This window comes from Macaca fascicularis, chromosome 1 (assembly GCF_037993035.2).
Source record: "Macaca fascicularis isolate 582-1 chromosome 1, T2T-MFA8v1.1".
Lineage (NCBI taxonomy): Eukaryota > Metazoa > Chordata > Mammalia > Primates > Cercopithecidae > Macaca > Macaca fascicularis.
In genome coordinates, this window is record NC_088375.1 from 182,911,336 (window position 1) to 182,927,386 (window position 16,051).

The following is a 16,051-nucleotide window of genomic DNA, read 5'->3' on the forward strand; positions in this document are numbered from 1 at the left end:
GGTGGCATCTTCTATTTTCAGTAAATTTGAACTTTATTTTATCAGTATTTCATGGTAAGAGTGACAAATACCAAAGCTTAGGATGTCCACTTCTAACAGGAAACCCTCCCCATTATAAGCTGGGAATACAGAATCTTCACCTTCAGCTTGTGGAAATGGATGAGGCATCCTGGGTAGTTACAGCCTAGATTCCAAGTGCCTAAGTATTATGGGGAACCCGAAGTCTTGATTGTGGCTTCATGGGCCAGAGCTGGTAGTGTTCCCAGGAGCCTGGGAGAAGCAAACATAAGCCCTCTCAAAAGGAAGATGCCTTCCTCCTAGGCCCTAAATTGTTACAAATATTTTTTCAAGTAAAATAACCAACATTCAGTCAAAAATAAGCAGGTACTCAGGAAAATAATGCAACATGATTGAGAACAGATGACACAAACAGGTTCTTAGACATCTCAAGTATTGGCATAGTTACACACAATTTCTAAAATAATTATACTTTCTATTTTTTAAGAAAGGCCAGACGCGGTGGCTCATTGCCTGTAATCTCAGTACTTTGGGAGGCCGAGGCGGGTGGATCACCCGAGGTCAGGAGTTTGAAACCAGCCTGGCTAATATGGTGAAACCCCATATCTACTAAAAATACAAAAATTAGCTGGGTCCGGTGGCAGGCGCCTGTAGCCCCAGCTATTCAGGAGGCTGTGAGGCAGGAGAATCACTTGAACCTGGGAGGCAGAGGTTGCAGTGAGCCAAGGTAGTGCCACTGCACTCCAGCTTGGGTGACAGAGCGAGACTCCATCTCAAAAAAAAAAAAAAAAAAAAAGAAAGGACAAATTTGAATATACTTGCAAGGAAAAAGAAACTGTAAATATGACCTAGGAGATTTGTAAAATGAAAGGATACATCTGGAACTGAACTATGATAAAAAATTGAAAAAGTAATGGACAAGTTTAAGAGTAAATAGAGTTGAAGATAGAATTAGTAAGCCAGAAGATAAACCAGAAGGAATTAACCCAAATATAGCATAAAGAACATATATAACCCAAATATAGCATATAGCACAAAATTAAAAATACAAAGAATATAAGGCATAGAGGATAGAATGAAAATATCCCATATATTTTACTTGGAGTCCTAGAAGGAGGAGAGAGAAAATTGAAGTAGAGACAACATTTGAAGGGTTGATCACTGGAAAATTTTCAGAACCTGTTGTAAGACATCAAATCAGAGATTAAAGTCTAATAACTTCCAAAAGGATACATTAGAAGAAATATAGAAAATTTTTGCCAGATAAACGAGAAAATTTTCTTCAAAGGAAGATGAGTTACACTTACAGATGACTACTTAACCTCAGTGCTCTGAAGAAAAATAACTACCAACTAATAACTAGAATCACAAATTGTACACTAAATAAAAATATCTTTTAGGAATGTTAGTAGGCTGGGCATGATGACTCATGCCTATAATCCCAGCACTTTGGAAGGCCAAGGCAGGTGGATTACTTGAGCCCAGGAGCTGGAGACCAGCCTGGGTAACATGGTGCAGGGAAAAAGTTAGCAGGGCATGATGGTGCATGCCTGTAGCCTTAGCTACTTGGGATGCTGAGGTGGGAGGATCACCTGAGCCTGGGGAGGTCAAGGCTCCAGTGAGCCATGATGTGCCACTACACACTCCAGTCTGGGTGACATAATTAAATAAAATTAGTTTCATTATTTAAGTCAACAGAAATTATCCAACCCATCATTAATCATACCAAGTACTGAAAAGAAAAAAAAATGCCCCAGTATATCTAGCAGGTAGTTAAGTTAAAAGTTACCTTATTGCAAGCAAAAGTTAAAAATTTATTAAGCCTGAGCAATGTAGGGAGACCCCGTCTCTACAAAAAATTTAAAGATTAAAAAAAAAAATAGTAGTGCACATCTCTAGTCTCAGCTACTTCGGAGGTTGAGGCAGGAGGATTGCCTGAACCCGGCAGTTTGAGGCCACAGTGAGCAGTGATTGTGGCACTGCATTCTAGCCTGAGTGATAGAGTGAGACACTATATAAAAAAAAAAAAAAGTTAACATTTTAGGAAATTAATTTTTTAAATTGTTTTATTTTGCTGGAAAAACACCAATTTTTGAATAATTTTTAACAATTTAATTGCATTGCTATTATATATTTATATAAGTGGAATTTGTATGTGTAATTTGATACATCACAGTTTATATAATTAAAAATTAATTTAAAAAGCAGATAAAATTATAAGATTAACTTAAATACCAAGTCTTTAAAATTCTGATTTAACTTTTAACTGAAATGTTTTTAGTCATTTGTAACCTTGCATTGAATTTAAAAAGTAAGCTTTATGTACTCTCTCTATAAAAACATAGATATACATAACATTACATAAATAGACTATCTGTGGTATTACAGTTTTACAAAGGAATGAATAGGAGAAAATTTCTGAAAAGGCTCCTAAGGGTTGATAATGGAAATACAAAGGGCTGATAAATATTGGTTTAGAAATAGATATATAGGTAATAAAACTATAAGAAAAGGAGAGAAATTACTACTATACATTCAGGATATTTCATGAGGTAAGGGTGTGAGCCAAGTGCTTCTAGAGTGTTGACTATGGTCTGTTTCTTCACCTGGGTGGGCCACTCAGATGTCGTTTATATGTTCATATTTTATTAACTTTTCTGTATGATTGTTATTAAATATATTTCACAATGAAAAAGTTAAAGTAACATGTGTAGATATTCGTTTAAAATACAGAAATGCAGATTATTTAGATTTTATATACTTAGGATTGTGAATTAAATCTCCAACTTAGTAAGTTTCTTAATTAAAATAATAGATGTTGATTGATGAAAGTGAACAAAAACAGAAATGCCAGTTTTGTTTTTTGTTCAGATGGGCCCAGTTCTTCATCCATCCACTAATGATCAGAGATGCAATTGACCGTGAAGTTGAAGCTGTTGATAGTGGTAAGAGGAGTACTTTATGTGTAACTACAGTTTTTTCCTTCATGAAACCAATTACTTATTACATTTATCCTTCTCTATCTCTAGACCATTTTATCTTTATATTTTAAAGTACTAAATTGAAATATGTGTTGTGTTTATTCCTGAAGTCATTAAACGTCTAATTCAGTGTAGATTTGAAGTAAATGAAAGGGATAGTGGATTTTAGTTTTTTCATCCTTTGTTTTTTGAAGGTTTTACCATAGGGGCTAATCTTTTGAGATTCAAAGATTGAAGACTATAGAGGAAAACAATGTGCTTATATAGGGTGAGGCTTCATTATAGCTCTGTGCTATAAATATTCCTTAATTACATAGTACCAATAAATATCACCATTGTATATTATCCCTGCTTGATTTATTTAGGTATTAGAAACATTTAATACTAGACTTGAGGGGACTTCCAGTTCATATAGGTTAGGCTTGGCTTATAGCGAGTGCAAGTCTCTGTATTTGTTCCACTTTTTGTAGTATTTTCCTCCTTGGTTTGATGCAGTGTCTAGTTCTAATAGTGATTTAAAGCATTTACTAGGCTGAGTAAACTAACAGATGGCTAGAGTGATCTATCTGGAAGTCAGCAGACCCCTATTTAACTTACAGAAGTGTCTCTAGCTGTGGCATTCAGTTTATTTGTAAAAGAGGATGGAATGGTTAGGCTCCTTCTAGCTATAGTAGCTCCTTGGAAATCAAGGATTTATTTTCTTCATTTTTTCACTTGCCTAGCACAGCGTCTGTTTTACCTTAAACCCAGTTAAAACCTGTTGAATGGATGAAAAAGCAAAACAACTGAGGATAACTGTAAAAGCACTTTCCGTATTTTGAGACTCAAGAACTAGGTGCTTTCTAGTATGTTTTTCTTTATACAGTTTCTAGAGTAGGTTGACACCAGTGTTTAAACAAGCAGACCTTTAAGTAGATTTTATAATTTTAAACCAGAATATATTTTATTATGCTTTGAAAAATTATGCTGAAAGAAATATATATGTATATACAACACAGTATGGAGTTTTGGTTTATGCTGAACTAAAGTAAAAATTCTGTTGTGCTTTTGTTCATTTGTTTCTTTCTTTCTTTTTTTTTTTTTTTTTTAATGGTAGGAGACGTAGATTTCAATCTGATCCAACAGTTGTAACTGATGCAATAAATTACTTATTAACCAGTTTTGAAAGCTCAGTAATCAGGTGTTATTTTTTTCTAGTCTATTCAGATGGGACAATCTTTCTTCTGTCTTTCAGATTTTACTTGTCTCATTCACATCTCTTTAGTTGTGTGCATGATTGGATGGCCAGGTCCATGTATAAAAAAATGAAGACTGTTGAGCCTTCAACAGCTCTGGCAGATTCATCTTATAGGGTCATTTTCCTTTTCCTTTATTTGTCTCCACCTGCATATGGAAGAGATTCTTTCTGTCCTGGCTTTTAAATTTGTTAACTAGTGGTAACTTCATCACTAGGTTATTGTTCCCTATACTCATATCAGTTTTTGGTCTAATCTTTCAATGGAGGATTTGTACACATACATTTATAAACGTTTATTTGCACAATGCAAGTAGATTTGTTCAGTCTTTTATAATTTCCTTGAATATATTTATTTTTATTTTATTTATTTTTTGAGACACAGTCTTGCTCTGTTGCCCAGGCTGGAGTGCAGTAGTGCAATCTCAGCTCACTGCAGCCTCTAACTCCTGAGCTTGAGTGGTTCTTCTGCCTCAGCCTCCCAAGTAGCTGGGACTACAGGTGCCTGCCACCATACACAGCTAGTTTTTGTATTTTTAGTAGAGATGGGGTTTCACTATGTTGGCCAGGCTGGTCTTGAACTCCTGACCTCAGGTGATCTGCGTGCTTCAGCCTCCCAAAGTGCTGGGATTACAGGCATGAGCCGCTGCACCTTACCTGAATACATTTAATAACAGAAGCTCATATAACATATCCACATGGTAGGTTTTAAAAATAGAATTAATTTGGGAGGCCAAGGTGGGCGGATCACGAGGTCAGGAGATTGAGACCATCCTGGCCAACATGGAGAAACCCCGTCTCTACTAAAATACCAAAAATTAGCTGGGCGTGGTGTTGTGCACCTGTAGTCCCAGCTACTTGGGAGACTGAGGCAGGGGAATTGCTTGAACCCGGGAGGCGGAGGTTGGAGTGAGCTGAGATTAGCACCACTGCATTCCAGCCTGGCGACAGAGCAAGATTCCGTCTCAAAAAAAAAAAAAAAAAAAAAGAAAAAGAATTTTTTTATTGCTAAGAGGAGATTATGGAGAAATTATTATTATTATTTTTGAGACCGAATCTTGCTCTGTTGCCCAGGCTGGTGTGCAGTGGCTCTATCTTGGCTCACTGTAACCTCTACCTCCTGGATTCAAGCAATTCTGCCTTAGCCTCCCAAGTAGCTGGGACTATAGGCGAGTGCCACCATGCCCAGCTAATTTTTGTATTTTTAATAGAGATGGGTTTCCCCATGTTGGCCAGGAGGGTCTCGATCTCTTGACCTCATGATCTGCCCGCCTCGGCCTCCCAAAGTGCTGTGATTACAGGTGTGAGCCACCGTACCTGGCCTGGAGAAATTATTATTATTATTGTTTTGAGACAGAGTCTCTGTCACCCAGGCTGAAGTGCAGTGGCGCGATCTTGGCTCACTGCAAGCTCCACCTCCCAGGTTCACGCCATTCTTCTCCCTCAACGTCCTGAGAAGCTGGGACTACAGGCGCCTGCCACCACGCCCTGCTATTTTTTTTTGTATTTTTAGTAGAGACGGGGTTTCACGGTGTTAGCCAGGATGGTCTCGATCTCCTGACCTCGTAATCCGCCCGCCTTGGCCTCCCAAGGTGCTGGGATTACAGGCGTAGGCCACCGCACCTGGCCGAGAAATTATTTTTAGTAATTGACTTTTTATTTTAATGATAGTTTATACTCATATAAACATATATAATTGTCTACATAGTGTGTCTTACTGATTGAGATGAAAGGCATGTCCAATGCCTTTTTAAATCTTAATTATGTGTCAAAGTGCAGTCTCTAGTTTTATTTACTTCTTTATTTTTAATGTTTGTTTCCTTTCCAAATGTGGTCTCTAAGTGTTCAGCTATTTATACTCTATTTTTATCAGTTACAAGGGGTCTTAAGTCACTTTTCGTAGATATGTTTACATGTCTGCTATATTACCTGTTATTGCAAAAATGTGGTGGCTTGAAATAAAACATTTATTTTCTTACAGTTTTGGAGGAATGGAATCAGGTACATTAGATCTTCCTCAAGGTTATTGAGCTTAGTGTCAGAACTGCAATTCTAGCGGTTTTTAGTCCATTTGGGCTGCCATAACAGAATCCCACACACTGGGTGGCTTATAAACAACAGAATTGTTTCTTACAGTTTTGGAGGCTGAGAAGTCCAAGATCAAAGAACTGGCAGATGTGTCTGGTGACAGTTCTCTGGTTCATAGACAACTGCCTTCACTCTTTGTCCTCATACAGCAGAAGGGGCAAGGGAGCACTCTGAGGTCTCTTTTACAAGGCACTAATCCATTCATGAGGGCTCTGCCCTTATTACCTAACCATTTCTCATTGGCCCCTACCTCCAAATACCATCACATTGGGGATTAAGTTTCAACGTAGAAATTTTGGGTAGGGGGGACACAAACATTCAGTCTTTAGGGTAGCCAAGGTATTTCTGACTTCAAAGTGATTGTTCTTAGCCATCATACTTTATTACTAACATAGTTGCTTTCGGAAGAAATTTAAACAATATATATGACCAAGTTCCCAGATACAAGATTTAATATTTTATGAGCATTTTCATCAGTAAAATCTTGTACATAGCATCCTAGAGCTGAAACTTTCAGATCATTAACTACCTTGTGTTTCATTTGAAAAATAAGGGTAAAACTCTGGTAAGCTGAATTGATTTACCCAAAATTACAGGTCATATTAAGTCATAGAGCCAGGCCTGGATCACTGAGTTTCTCACTTCAGTCTTATAACACGTGATTCATAAAGTTAATTTTTGTTACTTCCTTGCTTTCTGTTCTGTAAGTTTGAATTTCCATATAATAAAGGAGATACTGAATTTTGTTTTATTACGTGTTTCTTTAAAATTGACAGAATATCAACTTGCAAGGCCTTCTGATGCAAACAGAAAGGAAATGTTGTTTGGAAGCCTTGCTAGACCTGGACATCCTATGGGAAAATTTTTTTGGGGTAAGATACTAAATACATCATCTTATTTCATATTTTCTTGTTAAGATTTAGAATAAGAAAAGTTGATAAGGAATTGAAAATTATAAAGCTAGAGCCCCTAGGTACCCTTTGCCTTTTAGGATAGCTAGTTAGCCTTTCAAACACGAAGTTGTTAAATATGCCAGTATTTGGTTCTCTAACAATGAATATAGCAAGAATAATACCTTACATTTTGTGAATGCTTTTGAAGTGCCAGATACTATGCTAGCACAACATGAATTATTTCATTTGATCATTATCACAATGTTCAGAGATAGGTACCATTATCATCTCCATTTAAAGATAAACAGGTTTAGGCCAGGCGTGGTGGTTCACACCTGTAATCCCAATGCTTTGGGAGGCTGAGGTGGGAGAATCACTTGAGCCCAGTTCAAAACCAGCCTTGGCAACATAGTGAGACCCCCATCTCTGTTTTAAATTTCAGTCAAGTTATATAATTTGTTTAAATCACACAGCTAGTAAGTGGTGGATGTGAGATTTGGACATCTGTTTATCTGATTATAAAGTCCGCGCTCTACCTCAGCCTGACATGTCCATTTGTCAACAGAGTTAGCAGTGGTTTCTGTAAGAGTTTTTTTAACTGTGACTTAATTTTGTTCATCTGGTAAACTGTTTAACTGGTGTCTGTTTTTCATAATGGCATTTTCTTAGTGGTAGGATTTAGTTACAGCCTCATATTAATCCTGTTGACTACAGAGTAAAATTTAGGACGAGATGATCTAAATGATTCTTTAAAGGGTGCTTTGTTTCCCTGTATATTTCTGTACAGTTATATACATTTTATAGGGCATTCTTGCTTCATGTGTTTTATTTTTAAGAATTAGCTGGGCACGGTGGCTCACACCTGTAATCCCAGCACTTTGGGAGGCCAAGGCGGGTGGATCATGAGGTCAGGAGTTCGAGACCAGCCTGGCCAAGATGGTGAAACCCCGTCTCTACTAAAAATACAAAAATTAGCCGGGTGTGGTGGTGCACGCCTGTAGTCCCAGCTACTTGGGAGGCTGAGGCAGGAGAATTGCTTGAACCCAGGAGGCAGAGGTTGCGGTGAGCTGAGATCATGCTATTGCACTCCAGCCTGGGCAACAAGAGCAAAATGCTGTCTTAAAAAAAAAAAAAAAAAAAAAAGAATTACACAAACCTATTATTAAAATAATTAGAAAGAACCTGGATTGAATACTGCTGGACTAATTATTAAGCAAGGAAGCTTAGGGAGTTATTGTCTGTTTTTTTAAGGTTTTCCCAACCAGAGATTAATTCCTTGGATATTAAAATATACTTCAGAATTGTTTCTTATGCATTTTTGTCTCATTAATGTTAATACATTATTGCACACTGGTTCAATATTCTTGAGTCACTTGGGTTATTTCATTAATCATGTATGGTAGCTAAGTATGCATTGATGATGTAGAACACTTAACAAAGTGAACTTAGTTATATCTATGATTTTTTTCATTCTTTTATAGGAAATGCTGAGACGCTCAAGCATGAGCCAAAAAAGAATAATATTGATACACATGCTAGATTGAGAGAATTCTGGATGCGTTACTACTCTGCTCATTACATGACTTTAGTGGTTCAATCCAAAGGTAACTATTTATTATGGCTCTTAGAGTTACTCTGAAGTAGTGCTTTCTTAGGATTTGTTTGCCTGTATCGGTGTTGCAGTGTACTATTGTACTATTAATTACTTTAGTGCTTGACCTTAATACAAGGTAAAGGAAATCAGAACTTGGAGATGTCACATAGCTAGTGACAAAGCTCAGGGAAACACAAGATGATGAGATTCTCAAGCAAATCTCTTACAGAAATAGGTCTTATTTGTAAGATAAGATATGTAGGCTGGTCTATGAATGTATTAACATTCTAATAGGTCATGAATTGATCTTTTAAGCCACCTTCAGCTGCAATTGTGTCTGTAGTTTTACATTTACTCTATAGTAATTACAAACTCTTACAGTGCAAAGTGTTGGTTTGTTCATTCTTACATAAGGTCCTGTAAAAATGGCATGATTAATTGAGATTGATCATGGTGACAATGGCAGAAGTATCTTAAATATAAAATACTGGTGAATACCTCAGTGGCAGAAGTATCTTAAATGTAAAGATTGATGAATATCTCTATTTTCCTTCTTTGATCATTGTCTTCAGTAACTCACATTAACTTTTTCTCATTAAGGAAATCATGGAAGCTTTCTTTTGTTTTCTTCACATTTCAACCTACTTGTTTTTTTTTTTTTTTTTTTTGAGACGGAGTCTCACGCTGTTGCCCAGGCTGGAGTGCAGTGGCGCGATCTCGGCTCACTGCAAGCTCCGCCTCCCGGGTTCCCGCCATTCTCCTGCCTCAGCCTCCTGAGTATCTGGGACTACAGGCGCCCGCCACCGCGCCCGGCTAATTTTTTGTATTTTTAGTAGAGACGGGGTTTCACTGTGGTCTCGATCTCCTGACCTTGTGATCCGCCCGCCTCGGCCTCCCAAAGTGCTGGGATTACAGGCTTGAGCCACCGCGCCCGGCCCAACCTTCTTGTTTTTCAAAGTCAGTAAATTGCTAAATTATTCCATTTAACATACCTTATAGTTTGCACATTTCTGTTTGAAAGGCTAATCCTCTCACCCTAATGTGATTCCCCTTTTTATAAAGTTTGCTTTTTACATTGCCAAAATTAAGATCAAATCTGACTTGGTACTTACATGTAAAACATTTTTGCATTTATGATCAAAATGAGTTCACTAAAGTTGACTTGAAGGTAAAGTTACATGGTATGGTAGATTCTTTTGTTCAAATTGCTTCTAGGTTCCTTTTACATTTGCTAAATTAGGTAATTCCATATTTGGTATACAAGTTAATTCATGATTTATGATTATTGTGTTTGCAAATAATTCCATGTGTTTTTCTTGAACTAGTTATTCCGTTTCTTTTGTATTTTCTTCCTCTGTGATGACAGATATAAGAGCTTATTAATGCTTATTTCAAAATTTTAAAACAAGTCCTAGAGTTTTTGTTGTTTAACAAGACAGGGTTTTGCTTTGTCATTCAGGCTATAGTGCAGTGACACAATCATAGCTCACCGTAGCCTCAAATGCCTGGGCTCAGGTGATCCTCCTGCCTCTGCCTCTGAGATAGCTGGGATTACTGGCCCCAGCCACTGTGCCTAGGCTAGAGTTTTGATGAAAACTATGTACAATGTAGATTTCATAGAATTTAGAGTTTAAGCATTAATTATACCATTTAAGAGTCAAACATCTATATAAATAGTATAATATAGATTCAGAAGTCCATTAGTCTAAATCCCATGTTTTATATAATGGGGTTCTGTATTGAGAATTAGTGAAATTCATGTGCCTGGTAGAACTAACAAATACTCTTCAATGATGGTCACTCAGATAAAGCAAAAAGTTCCCTTTTTCATTTAGATCTTGTTTTTTTACTATAAATTTCAAAAGAATTTCTTATTAAACATAAGAAGTGAATCAAAGGAAAACATAAATCATATATACGTATGATTTATATATATATATAAAGACTAAAAAGAAGACCTATGAGTTAAAACCTCAGCAAGTGTAAATTAATGTAAAACAAGTGGAATATAAAAGTACTGATGAGATGGCAGAAAGGAGAGGTTAATGTAATATGGGTTAGTATGGAGAAGCCTTCCAAGAGGATGTAAGTTTTGTAATGGGCGTAGGATGGTTGGCATAATCTTATCTCTTGGTTCTTCACACTAGCCTAATGCTAAAGATATATTTTTTTTGTTAAACTTGTATGCATTTTCTAACTTTACCAGGGAGAAATAAAGGAGTCTCATAGAATTCTCTGTGTCATAAGGTTTTCTTTTCTACTGTTATTTTTCCTATTAATCCATTCAGGAGTGGCAAGTAATGGCCAAATTAAAATAACCCTTTGTTTTTTAGCTAAAGATCTCTGAGAAATCTAATTGCATTTCTACCTTGAATAATGTCATTGTATTTTCCTGTGTCTTCCCTGTCCTCCCCTCTCAAGAAACACTGGATACTTTGGAAAAGTGGGTGACTGAAATCTTCTCTCAGATACCAAACAAGTAAGATATCTATTTTCATACATCATACACCTTCAGAGTTAAAGAGACCATTATCTTGTATGCTTTTTCATTTTTACACAGGTGATAGAATTAAGACCTAAACAAACTTAATGAATGTCAAAATCACACAGTATTTGAGTGGGTAAACTAAGATGACAAGCCAAGTTTCCATAGTTCAAAATTTACAGGCTTGTAAATGTATATAGTAAGCAATAATTCTGAAAAATTTATGCCTCCTTTTACATTTATTTAGAGCTTTCCTGTGATACAAAAGAAAATACTATCTGAGAGGCAGAAGAATATGCACATTTACATCCCCCTCATTGGGACAAATTGTATTCTGAAAATTTGTTTTTTTTACGTCAGTTGTTTGGATATTGCACTGGTTTTCCCCATAAAAGAAATAATCTTTTAGATGATGACTGACTTTCCATACTGCCTGAAAAACTCCTATTTCATATAGTCAAACCAGATGTTCTTTTATAAGAAATTGTATGTAGAGTTTCAGTTCAGGATGATATAAACATTTTTTCTCCAACTCAAATTCATCAAAATAGTACAAATATTTAAAAGATACATTACTGCTACAGTTTTGTTACAAAGTTTACAAAAAATTTAATTCTGAAGCAATGAAATCTTTCTTTCCATACCTAGTAGTTTGCATTTTAACAAAATTAATGAAAACAGATATTTTTTCTTGCATCGGATGAGTAACCTGTGGATTTTCCCAGTTATTCTTCTAATACATAATTATTTGAAATTTATGAAAGAAACTAGCATAAAATGTTAGAATAATTTATAATGACAACTGATTGGTTATTATTGATTTGGCTTTATATGAATTGCCATTGATAATTAGCAGTGCTTTTTGGTATGTAAAGGTAATCAAAAGCATGAGAAATTTGTGGAGCTTTTTTTTTTTTTCTGATTAGAAGTCTTGAGTGTGAACTATGGAAATGTCAAATGTGAAACTTTAATAAAATCAGAGGTATATTTAATAGAGGAATTAATTAGGTTCTGTCAATCCCTGATGAGCATTAAAAAAAAATCTCATATGTTATTCACTAATAACTTTGGTTCCTTAATTAGACAGGTTAAAAATTCTTCAAGGCATTTAATACTAATTTGCATCGACTGTGTTTTGGAAGAAATATTAAAGTTACAATATCTTCAACCAGAGTAGAAGCCCCTAGGAGGGACCAAGTCTTTTAAATACCACAGTGCCTGATATAGTGCTTTATACCTAATATTCACTTCATGTATAATTGTTGATTTTAAAAAAGTATTATCTCTAGTGTAAGTTTCTTTCTGAAATGGCTTTGTCTAGGAGGAGAACTGAAATTAAATGGGGCTGATAGGTCAGTAAATATTGGGGTGAGAGGGGGTCCTTTAAATTCATTCTTCTCTATCTCTTGAGTTGTGAAGACTTTTGAGTTATTGGGCTGACGCTAAGAACAGATTGTGTAACTGAAGATTTTGTGGCTGTGTTGCCATCTGTTTGTTCATGCCTGGAATGCTTTCCAAGAAGGAGTATGTAGAATAGATTATAAATATCTCTCAGTTAGATATCCCTAAATATATTGCTTATAAAGGCTTTTGCAATTAAATTTGTATGTATTTGTTTTATTTTCAGTGGGTTACCCAGACCAAACTTTGGCCATTTAACGGATCCGTTTGACACACCAGCATTTAACAAACTTTATAGAGGTTTGTGAACCAAAAGTTTAAAACTGTTTGAAATAATTTTAGCACATTCTCCATAACCTAATTGAGGCTGCCAATTTTCATTGAAAATGAGAACACAACAGAAAATGCAGCTGGGTTGGAAAGGGAGTAGATGGGCAATGGAGATCTAATTAATAATAGATAGCAGACCATTGACTAGCTGCAGATTGTTTGATTCTGGTGCCCTGCTGCTACTTCAGTCTATTTCATGCTTTCTCCTTGCTTTACGTTTCTTCCCTTTTGTTCTCCGTTTTGTTAAATTTCATTCATGTTTCATTTTATTTATATTCTGCTCTTTTTGCCTTTAAATGAATGAAAATAGAGGAGAGGGAAAACACTTTGGAAATCGTTTCCTTTTTGTGAAAGCAATATTTGCTAAATAAAAATATAAAATGTCAAGAAATGGGAGAAAAATCACCCTTAAATCTTACCATCAAGAGAAGTCATTTGTATCGGATTTCTTTTTTTTTGTTTTTTGGAGACAGAGTCTCGCTCTGTTGCCCAGGCTGGAGTGCAATGGCACGATCTCAGCTCACTGCTTCGCCTCTCAGGTTCAAGTGATTCTCCTGCCTCAGCCTCCCGAGTGGCAGCGATTACAGGCGCTCACCACTATGCCCAGCTGATTTTTATATTTTTAGTAGAGACGGGGTTTCACCGTGTTGGCCAGGCTGGTCTCGAACTCCTGGCCTCAAGTGATCCGCCTGCCTTCACCTCCCACAGTGTTGGGATTACAGGCGTGAGCCACCACGTCTGGCTTCCAGATTTCTTTCTGATTTTCTAATAGGTATATTTTCTTAACAAAGTTGAGATTAAAATATATATATAATTCTGTCTCCTGCTTTGTTTCATTTAATAGTATACCTGTAATAACTACATAATGAGTTGTGTGATTACATTACAATTTACTTAACAATTTGCCTATAGTGAATATTGCAGAAACATTCTTAATTCACTATCTCTCTTTCTTTATTCTATCATGACAGATTTTTTTTTTCTCTTTTTACTAATTACTTTAGGTATTCCCTCCTTCTTCAGCCCGTTACCAGTCTCTTTCCTTTTCCTTTCCTCTAATCAGTGACTGTTTTGTTACACCCTTCAGCTGCTGGCTCCGTTCTGTTAATATTAAGCTAACTCTTTCCAGAGACAACTTATTTTTGATTGTATTCTTTCTGGTTTTAGTTTTCCTATTCATAGAATAATAGCATTGGGAAGAATCCTAGAGATACTTTAACCCAACTCACTCATTTTACTATGAGTAAACAGATTCAGAAAGATTTAAATGCAAGTGATTTTCTCAGGTCATATAAGCACATATAGCAAGATAGGGGTAGGACTGGATTTCAGCCATGGGTCTCCTGACTCCTAGTTTTGTATCCTTTCTTGCAAGAAGAGATCCATACACAGCAGCATTTCATATCCTCATAGTTCTTTTATCCCTGCTTTCTCTACCTCTGAAACCAAATAAAAAAGAAATTTACAAAAACTGCATTATTCGAATTGGAAAATTGGCAAGTTGAAATAATAAGTGCGTTGTCCTTAACCTTCCCTTGTTTACTGGAAGATAAATATATTGAATTTTAAACATTTTTGTAATATAGTAAAAGTTATAGAGAAACACTTATATCTGTTCTTCTGGAAAATATTTTTGTTTAGTTGTTCCAATCAGAAAAATTCATGCTCTGACCATCACATGGGCACTTCCTCCTCAACAGCAACATTACAGGTAAGAGTTTAAGGGAAAATTTACTTCATTAGAACCGAGTGAGAATCATTTTTAAAGCATGCTAAATGGTTTAAGTTTGGGGGTTCTGAATTTATAAACAGCAATGCAGTAACCTGGAACTTGATTACTCCAGGAGCTTTCAAGCCTTGCTATGTATTTTACTATTTTTTGGATATAAAAACTAGAGCTTTCTCAGTTATAGTGGCCTTTCTTAAGTCTTTGATATTAAGTGTTTAGTGTGAATGCTAACTTTTGTAATTTGTTTTGATCTTGTCAAAAGTAAAGTTAAATAATTTGGGCCTGGCAGACTGGCCAACATGGCAAAACCCTGTCTCGACTAAAAATATCAAAAAACTAGCCAGGCATGGTAACACACACCTGTAATCCCAGCTACTCAGGTGGCTCAGGCATGAGAATTGTTTGAACCTGAGAGGTGGAGGTTGCTGTGAGTTGATATTGCGCCACAGCACTCCATCCTGGGCGCCAAAGCAAGACTGTGTCTCAAAATAATAATAATTTGGACTGGTAATACGACTAGGTACATAAATCCCAAGGATTTACTCCTCTGAATTAGGGCAGGTTTATGCAAATTAGGAAAGGATTCTACTTGTCTATATAGTTATCTTATATGAGCAGTATAGCATGGGCCAGAGAGTTATTTAAGATAAGCATCAGTCAGTGCCTACAAATGCTTTTCTAATTAGAAATACATGCTAATCAACTGGTAAAAATTTAACTTTTTTGGGAGGCGGATGGGGCTCAAGCAATCCACCCACCTTGGCCTCCCCAAAGTGCTGAGATTACAGACATGAGCCACTGTGCCCAGCCAAATTCATATTTTAAACAAGGTTGTATGGGCTTTAAGGATTGCTTAACGTAGTTGAAAATCATATCTTGACTTTCAAGAATTTACAGAATTTAACTGTGTAACCTAATTAAATTTTCTCATATATACAGAAATAGACAGAAAACTAAATTTTTTTCTGTATGTCTTTGTGGTAGGAATACTTTTAACAAAATTACAGTAGAAGCCAGTGGGAAAGACAGTTTGAACAGCATGTGCACAATTACTCGGACTATTATATTATTAGTATGTGATAAAGCATTTTTATACTTGTTACTGCATTTTCATGAAAACTCAGTAAGTAGTTGGGCAAGTGAAGAGAAAAAGAATACAGTTCAGTATCTTGCTCAAGGTCATGATTTACTTAAAGGAAAAACTAAAACTAGAATCAAGATTTTCTGACCCTTTGAGTAACACATTTCACTTTACCACAGAGCCCAATATAGTACCAAAAGCTTTACAGACAGTGATT

The 16,051-nt window shown here is 36.0% G+C and overlaps 1 protein-coding gene across 5 annotated transcripts in view; it reads left to right on the top strand.

The window, feature by feature from the left end:
• NRDC (nardilysin convertase) overlaps positions 1 to 16,051 on the top strand; it is a 100,968-nt gene that overhangs the window by 57,389 nt on the left and 27,528 nt on the right. For all 5 annotated transcript variants that reach the window (XM_005543383.5, XM_074006792.1, XM_005543384.5 and 2 more), the window contains 6 exons: positions 2,890 to 2,963; positions 7,098 to 7,193; positions 8,696 to 8,818; positions 11,230 to 11,287; positions 12,921 to 12,994; positions 14,666 to 14,735. In XM_005543383.5, coding sequence (XP_005543440.1) covers positions 2,890 to 2,963; positions 7,098 to 7,193; positions 8,696 to 8,818; positions 11,230 to 11,287; positions 12,921 to 12,994; positions 14,666 to 14,735 — 495 coding nt within the window. The remainder of the gene's footprint in view (positions 1 to 2,889; positions 2,964 to 7,097; positions 7,194 to 8,695; positions 8,819 to 11,229; positions 11,288 to 12,920; positions 12,995 to 14,665; positions 14,736 to 16,051) is intronic.